This window comes from Oncorhynchus kisutch, linkage group LG13 (genome assembly GCF_002021735.2).
Source record: "Oncorhynchus kisutch isolate 150728-3 linkage group LG13, Okis_V2, whole genome shotgun sequence".
NCBI lineage: Eukaryota > Metazoa > Chordata > Actinopteri > Salmoniformes > Salmonidae > Oncorhynchus > Oncorhynchus kisutch.
The window spans coordinates 58,471,652-58,480,384 of NC_034186.2; the positions used below are offsets into that span (position 1 = coordinate 58,471,652).

An 8,733-nucleotide genomic window follows, 5' to 3' on the forward strand; every position below is an offset into this window, starting at 1 on the left:
TTGTTGTTGCAATCTTTCGAATGATTAGAACATGTAAACACCTTAAATCACAGTTCCAGTGGGGTATTTGATATGTGCATGTGCACCAGCCAAGCATGCCTCCCTCTTTAGCGCGAGTGAAGTGTATTTAGAACAACTGAAAGTATGTATCTTAGAAGTAGTTTCACGTGCAAACTTTATATGTCCCAACTCAGAATCAAATAGGCTTCCCAGAAACAACATTGTCACTGTGGTAGTGTGTTTATTTTGATTGGTGGTTTCAGATGTGTCCATGTAAACAGGATTATTAGGGAAATAGTTTTTCTTGCAAAGCATGTAAAAGATTTAAATTGAACTATTATATTGATCCGACTATCCACAATAATCGTCTTATTGTGTGTATGTAACCGTATTCATTGTCTGTCCTCAGGTGTTCTATCTCCCCATGGCGTTGGCAGTACCACCCTCCGTGTTTGCTGTTCACATCCAATTCAACCTGGTCTACCAGTTCTGGATCCACACTGAGGTAGATACAACCCACAGTACCACCCAGTCTCAGGTTACCATCCACAAGACCTTAGGGCCAACCTGGGTCCTATTCATTAGTGCACACCGTAGCCAAACGTTTTGAAATGGAGAACAAAAATAAGCACTTCTTATTGGATAAGCTCAGGTAGTCTCTCCCCGTTTTGGCCCATTTGCTTCTTTTTTTATGCCTATTGAATGCGACCCTGTTTAATTATGATTATTCATGTAGTCAATATTCTACAAGATTCATTATGTATATTTCCCAATTACTGTAATAGCTTAAACTGTACAATAATTCAGAGATAAAGCTACTTTGGCTGAAAGTTCTCTCACTCTAGTCCCTATACTATCTGCTGTTAAGGGGAGCTCAAGTCAAACCTGCGTTTAATAAAAAATAATGAGATTTTATGAAATATTCCAAACAGAAGCAAGACCAATCGTTCTCCTTTAAAGTGACTGGTAGTATCATTTTTACAATCCCCAATCGTTAGAGGAATGAAGGGAGTTGGAATCACTTCCATCTTTTACTACACTATTAGTGAAAACAGTCATAAAATCACAATTTTCTGTGGGATATAATTTATGATTTCTTTATAGACTTTTTTGATGTTGAGTAATTTATTGGCAAGCGATTCCCAGACCTGATCTGGGGGGAAAAAAGTGAAGTGAAGCGGCAAAACCTTTTTCATTCAAGATAAAACTGGCTGTTGCCAGACCACTCATTACATGGAAATAATGATTTAAAAATCATTTCCCAGACTGACTCTACGATCACTGGTAGACTTTAACATCAAAATGTCTGTAAAAAATCTGATTCTTCTGAAATATGTGCCTTATGGCATGATCTGTAATGATTGTGTGTGTGTGTCTGTCTGCTTAATAGAGTGATTGAACAGCCATACGTGTTTGATTATGAATGACTGAGATATTGTTTTGGAATGCTTGTGAATGCATTCATTTGTATTTCTGGAAGGAAGTGTGTGCGTTCATATTAGCTACTATTACAAGCATGCTTGTATGTATACGTGTGTGTACAGTGTGTGTTCAAGTGTACTGTATGTAAGAGCATTATCAACAGTGTCAACTGCTTTATAGTCCTGGCACCGTTCGCCATCCTAGTGTTGCTTTCACTTCAAATCTGATAAATATTGTTCTTTCCACCTGGGAATTTGGCCACCTCATGATTTCCATCATTCTTAAAGCTTAGACCTAACTCATCAAATAAGAAAATGCTTTAGTCTTATAAATAAGGTTTCAAGACAGATACATTTAGTTGTTAACCAAATTGCCAAAAAAGATCCCAGGTTGCACTACCAGTTATAACACAAATTGGCGAGAATCTCTATTACCATGTTTTTTTTAGTACAGGACTAGGTTTAATCTGTTTAATTTATGTACACGGAAACCAGACCAAATTGTAGCAGCTAGGCTATTACATTTGTGTTTTTTAAATTTTAAAATCGTGTGTACATTCTCTGTCTTTCAGGTGATCAGAGATATGGGACCTCTGGAGTGGGTCCTAAACACCCCCAGTCACCACAGAGTTCACCACAGTAAGAAAGAAAGCCTCTTCTTCTCTTCTCAAACACACATTCTTGCCGTACTTGACGTGAGCTGATCAGTGCAGTATTGGCGAAAAGGGAAAATGATGTATTGCATTTCATTGGCAGGGCGAAATTAATATTGCATTGATAAAAATGACAGGGGAAGGTTCACAGGGTGATTGCTTGTTGTAATATGGCATTGTCGGTATAACTACATTCTCTTACTTTGATTTATCAGGTACCTTTGCTCCAGACGGCGATAAAGTTGTCTACGGTCTCGTACACAAAATAAACACATTTGAAGTCCTCCATATTCAGGTTAGTCCCAAGAGAAAATACAAAATACAAGATTATTGTCTTATTTGCTGTGTTTTATTTTGTACAATGTAAGATATAAACTACTAGACTATAAATGTATATACAAGCTATCGAAGAGCAAATTGTCACAGTGTTCAGACTGACCTGACACTGCATGCAAACTGTCTGATTGTCCCCGTATTACATCAGTGGAATCAAACCATTTGTAGAGCAGTTACTCTCAATCACTTTGTAGGAGTAAATGTTACCCCTGGAACAGCCATGCTGTAACCATAACATTATTACGCAACCTTAAACAAACCTCCCAGCAGAGGTGAAAGAATCCAATCAAATGAAATACTAGACGTTGTGTTTGATTATTTTCACTGCCCTTACCGCTGGCAACCTACCGCATGAGCAATCCCTCCCAAATGGAGGAACATTCTCCACATAGTATTAATTAACGCACAGATTAGCATTGACAACAATGAGTATGTAGTAATACCAGGGCTTTTATAGTAAAACTGCTTATGTAATATAATGTGACTGTAATGTGACAGTCAATTCCTGTAAATACTTGTGGAGGAGGTACAACAGATACAAGAAAATCTTCATTCAATTAGGCGTCCTCTGGAAAGGACCCAGTTGGAAACCTGGCAAACCAAAAGCTGGGGGATCACGCAGAGGTGCCCGCGGTACTGCCACATTCAAAAGGAAGACACGTTTTGTCATTAGAGGTGGAGAGAAAACGAGAGAGCGATTGTTAGAGAGTGTGTGTAAAGCCGTGGGGAATCATGGAGAGAGAGTAGGAAGGGGGAGTTGAAGATAGTGTTCTTGCATTTTAGGTGTGTCTGCATTCCCAAAAGGGGCACATTTGACACTTTCATACTTCATTACCTATCATTATGATGCAAAGAAAAACACTATCCTTACTGTCCAAATGACTCACGGAGTTCTCACTTGAAAGATTCACATTTTATACAGCCTTTACATGGAAACACCACACCAAATAAATCATTGAGGCCTTTGTAGGGGGAACACAATAAGCTCATTTTCACTTTAAATAGCAAGTCTGTGGGTGCCCTGCTAGGGATCAAAAGGGTGTGTGTGTGTATGCTACTATAGTGCCCATCAGGAGCCCCGGCGGTTGGCTTTGAAAAAGCGCTGATGGTGGCACATATTTAGACCTTTCACACTTAAAACAAAACTCCACCCCTCGACTTTATGATTAAATTGTCCCTAAACGCTTGCATGGTGATTCTAAACATGTGGAGGGTGCTGGAATTTGACTGAAATATCTTGAAAGGCTTGCCATTGTAGGCCTATACGGGTATTTTCTAAGGAGAGAGAGAGAGGGAGAGAGAGAGAGAGAGAGAGAGAGAGAGAGAGAGACAGAGTCGAATGTGTTGTCTTTTGAGGCTAAGCAGAGCTGTGGGCTGGAACACCTACAAGGGTAATGTTAAAGGAAACCCACATGTGGCTAACTCACCCAGGACCCCTGGAAAACCCCTGCAAGAATCCTGTACTAATTCAACATCTAGTTCTCTACAATTGTGTGTTTTAAACAAAGTTTAAGGTACATACAGTGTAGATGTTCTATAGTGAATTGTTTGAAAGTATCTTATGATCTGCATATAGACAAGCCATGACAATATGGCCAGTTTTTAAAAAATCGCAGCATTCAGGAATTATGTTATGTTGTCTTATCTTTTTGCTTAGCTGTATTATATTTCTGTTTTAACATTTCTGGTTTATGTCATTGACAGGTTACTGGAGAAGAGCTGCCATACAATCCCAGTTGGCCTCTGCAAGTCTATGTCTGCGTACATGGTCTAATGTTGTTGTGTGTTTACCGGGATCTGTTATGTATTGTCAATCCCAAGAGTCCCAACAGTCATAGATAATCAACTGGGATTGAAAGCACATGGGCTCTTATCTTATTTTAGCCATTTGAAATAATGTCTTTTTAATTCTATTCAAAGGAACGAAGTCACAAACATTCTGTTTATTTTATCAGATGACATGCTTCATGTGGTTGTTTTTATACAGTATTTACACAGAACATAGTGACTCTGCTACCATTAAGTCAGAATGACTCAATGTCAGTCCTCTTTAAAATAACCTTTGTCTATTATTTTCCACTCTCAGAGCCAAAAGCCCCCTCCCCCCACTTTCAAAAAATCCAAGTCAGGTTTCCTCAGCAGTTATCTTTGGACTGCTTTTTTCCCCAGGCATAGTTTCAGTTAGCCAAAATGTGATGTCCCACCCAACATTTCAAGCTGAGACAAAATGGCCTGTCTTCATGTGATTCCTACCTCCATGGTGTTCCCTTAGTTGTGGTCCTCCCTCCACATAGGCCCACCGTCAAAGAGTTCCCCCCTCTTATTGGCCACCAGCACAGCAGCTGGTGGTCTAACAGTGAACAATAACACCTTAATTGCCAAGTCAACCACTTCCCAACCATTTCCCAACCTAAATAGCCTTCAGGATGCTGTAATCAGGATTTCCAGGGAAAATAACAAAGTTAGGACCTTGGCCTGACAATAAATCATGTGCATGTATGTATGCATACCTCCATGTTCACTAGGCACGTATTTACGGTGACTATTGATGATACGGTGTAGCGCAATTTATGGTCTTAGCCTTAATTTAAAGACATTAAAACGTTTCAAACAAATGAAGTTAGCCTTTAATTACATCATGGGTATAGCCTCGTGTAGCTACAGTTTCTTTCAGGTTGGCTAATATTACGATAAGGACAGACAGGTAAATTGACCAAGTCGAAACGCCAACTCCTCAACTCAGAATCCAACCAATCTCTTGTCCTGAAAATAATAACGGTCGTGATGATAACCATGATAATAACAAGTTCATCTCCAGTTCTCTGGGGATATAGAAACAATAACATAACCAGTCGGTTGCTGGAGTCACTGAAGCACCAGCAGATGGTGAATTTCATCTGGGAGTTTTATTTTCACTCACTGTTATTGTTGAAATATGATATGGGACAAAATCATTTTTTTTCACACTAAGCAGGCCTGAAAATCCAATCATTTCAGTTGTGTCTAGCGTCCATTCCCCCAGGGTAGAGATAGTCAAAGTAAAGATCATGTAAACTAACTGACCTGCTTTGACTCCTGGGTAGCAGTACCAGTGGGTGCAAGACAGTATAATAACCTAATAAAATGTAATAAATAAATAAAATACAATTACCAAACAATACATTGCTGAATAGATTTGTAATTAGCTTACAATAACTGTAGTTACTGTATTACTGTCAATTTAGACCTTAAACGTTACTGACCGTAGTGATGGATAAGTTTACTGTGTGTCTTTGGAATCCATGTAATGGAAACGTTGATTCATTACCTCTTATTTGCCCCAATTGAATACATACAGTAGCGCCCTTCCTATACTTTCCCACATGTGGGTTAGGGGAATATAGGGTTTAACGATTATAGGGCCTGTACCATATAAACATTAAGAAATACTACTTTATTGCTTCCTGTTGATATGTTGATGCCATATATGGCCTGCAGGGAATGTGCATTGTTGTGTATGTACTGCATGGAAGGAGACCAGTGACGTTTGCTTGTCAGGGCCTCTGAGCGGAGTGTTGAAGATCCAACCCCTGCTCTGGCAGACCAATCGAGTCCCTTAGGAGAGGCTAGTCTTACAGCTGTCTTTTAGGTTAGGAACTTAAGGCCATGCATTTTCACCACTCATGTATCCATCCACAGGTTGGGGTTGTGTGCGAACAAAACACAAGCACCTCACCAAGGTCAATGTCAATGTGTACAGTATAGAACTAGTGTTCCCTATAGAGGTGTGTGAGCTATGTACCGCAACGTCTTCCACTCTGGTCAAGTCCCTTAGCGGGACAAAACAGACATGGTCAGAGGTAATATCCCTATTATATTGAGCATGAGAAAGGGAAAGGGGATACCTAGTCAGTTGCACAACTGAATGCCTTCAATCGAAATGTGTCTTCCTCATTCAACCCAACCCTTGTGAATCAGAGAGGTGCTGGGGCTGCCTTAATTGTGTGAGTCACGGTTACTGGCAAAACTCTACACTATATTGTGTTGGGGAGCTAGATGTAATATAATAGCTTACTGTGTATAGATGTGTAGTCTGGGCTATTAAAAGGGACATGGTTCATGACTTCACTCGTAGTCAAATCTCCTGTGCCCACAATTCACCATACAGATGCAGGATCTTAATTTGATCCAGTTTGCTTCAACGGGAAAAGAATCCTACAGCAAGAGGAAATGTGAATTATTATGTTGATTATAATTGATGGACATTTTTGTAAGGGTTGATACATTTTTCGTAAGGGAAAATCAAGTCTGAAATTTCTACGAGGAAAGACAAACATCAGAAGCCATTTTATATCTGAAATACACTGCAAGTTTGACATTTCCTGCGTTGCATGAAAGTTATTCTGCAACAGGGGTTTCAAATTAAGATCCTACATCTGTACTTGATGTTTATGTATTTTTCCCATAACTTTTTCTCAAGATAAGCATTATTTGTGTGTCTATGTTATAGATGCTATCCCAGCTGACTGTTCTGATGATGACTGACCGTGCTGCTCCGACTAAACATTTTAGAACCCCCTTTTGGAGAATGATACCATATGCTACTCTAACATTTACAACACAAATTCTTCAAGAGGTGTGATAACTTGGTATCCTACTGTAATGTGAAGCTAGAGATAAAAGTAGGCATTTATCCACGCCATTTCAATGTCCCAAACATATTACTAGGAAATACAGACATACTGTACATGACAATGAGACATAAACATACTTTCAGAGGTAACGATTAGTGTAATACAACCATATTAACCAATCAATAAGAATGTTGTTTTTGACGATGACCGTGTGAAAGAGTGTCAGGAAATAGTGCACTTAGCAGTATGCCCTCCGGGCGATGGTAGGATGGGTGGGGCGTGGTGTGTGGGGAGTAGAGTCTCTGATGATGAGCGGAGTCGACAGCCAGTCTTTAGGTGCCATTAGGCCTAGTTAGAGCATCGGCCCTTCCTGTAGCCAGGATAAAGATGCACTGTGTTTAGGTGTGACAGATAGGCCATTACTGTAGCGTGTGTGTGTCCCTGTATCTGTCCATCGTGCCTCATTGTGTTTGTGCGTTAGCATGTGTGTGTGTGAGAGAGGGACTACGTGTGTGTGAACCATCACTGGCTCCGGCCCCACATTTACCTGTGATGTATGACTCCAGATGTACGGCTCAATTGACCATAAAATTGCTGTGCGTTTCTGGCACTTGCGGTGGAGTTCTAGCTCGTGGCTGACCTCTCATTACTTGCCCTTCTCTCCCTCTCTCCCTCCCTCCTTTACTCCCTTGTTCCCTGCCATCTCAGGCAGTGCGACCTGCAACACTTCTGGAACCAATTAGTCTAGTCTGCCGCTAACCAAAGCTGGCTGATGAGATTCACACGTGAGCGCAGCGGCTGAATAGCTACTTTTATTGTGTGACTACACATCTGCACACTCAGGTGTTCAAAAAGGAGACTGGAGTTTTTTCCCAGACCCTTTTTTTTCAAGATGATAAAAACAAATAAAAAATGTTGTGAATTCATTACAAATGCATTCAACTTCAACTTGAAAAACGTGTTCATCGTGATTTATTCACTACATGCTACATGGCACTATTTTCTCCATGACATCTTTGTTTTATATACTCTGTCTGTGAATGAGTCATTAGGCCCTATTCGATGTCTCAGTATTTCAGTTGGAGCGTAATAAATGTCACCTAAGCAAGTGGTGCCCATTGAAAAGCGTTATGATGTTCATGAAACGTTTCCTGACTTTGTACCTTGTTCCCCATTACTACAAGTGAGGCAACAAAGAAACCGAGGTACGGTAATGATATATTGTCCTGACGTGTGAGGTGAACGGCCAACTCTTTGCTGCTGGCGGCTAGGCATTTTGAAGTCGTGCCGATCAATTCATGCCGGGGACTCAAAGTGGAGGGAAGTTCACATTTCATTGTAGTCACTCATTCGATTCCACTATTAAAAAAGAACTACAAAAAATAGGTTGAGTTTAAGCACTCAAAGCCCACTGGCATGATATACAGCACCCTTAAAGCTCACTGTGGTATTTATAGTGGCTCTGGATATTTCCCTTGTAAAGCTGCAGGCTTGACCTGTAAACCAAGGCTGGGGTACCTCTCACCCTCCCTTCCCCACCCACACCCAATGTCTGAGTGGCACACATGGAGCCAGGCTGTATTAGGTAGAATGGTGGTGTGTGGGCGGGCATAAAGTGTGTGTGTGTGCGCGTGTGTGCGTGCGTGTGTGTGTGTGTGTGTGTGTGTGTGTGTGTGTGTGTGAGCGAGAATATATATGTGTGTGCGTGTG

At 40.6% G+C, this 8,733-nt stretch overlaps 1 protein-coding gene across 1 annotated transcript; it reads left to right on the forward strand.

Moving 5' to 3' along the window:
* Nucleotides 1-402: 402 nt before the first annotated feature.
* LOC116353106 (alkylglycerol monooxygenase-like) lies at nt 403-7,979 on the forward strand. The gene is made up of 4 exons (XM_031786695.1): nt 403-505; nt 1,994-2,060; nt 2,290-2,369; nt 4,115-7,979. The coding sequence occupies exons 1-4, from the start codon at nt 425-427 to the stop codon at nt 4,250-4,252; spliced, it is 366 nt and encodes a 121-aa protein (XP_031642555.1). The 5' UTR covers nt 403-424; the 3' UTR covers nt 4,253-7,979.
* Nucleotides 7,980-8,733: the final 754 nt, after the last annotated feature.

Excerpts from the sequence above, each read along its gene's own strand:
- LOC116353106 (XM_031786695.1), top strand. The coding sequence starts at position 425 with ATGGCGTTGGCAGTACCACCCTCCGTGTTTGCTGTTCACATCCAATTC. Across the intron at positions 2,061-2,289 it reads TCACCACAGAGTTCACCACA|GTACCTTTGCTCCAGACGGC; the intron begins GTAAGAAAGAAA and ends TTGATTTATCAG. Across the intron at positions 2,370-4,114 it reads TTGAAGTCCTCCATATTCAG|GTTACTGGAGAAGAGCTGCC; the intron begins GTTAGTCCCAAG and ends TGTCATTGACAG.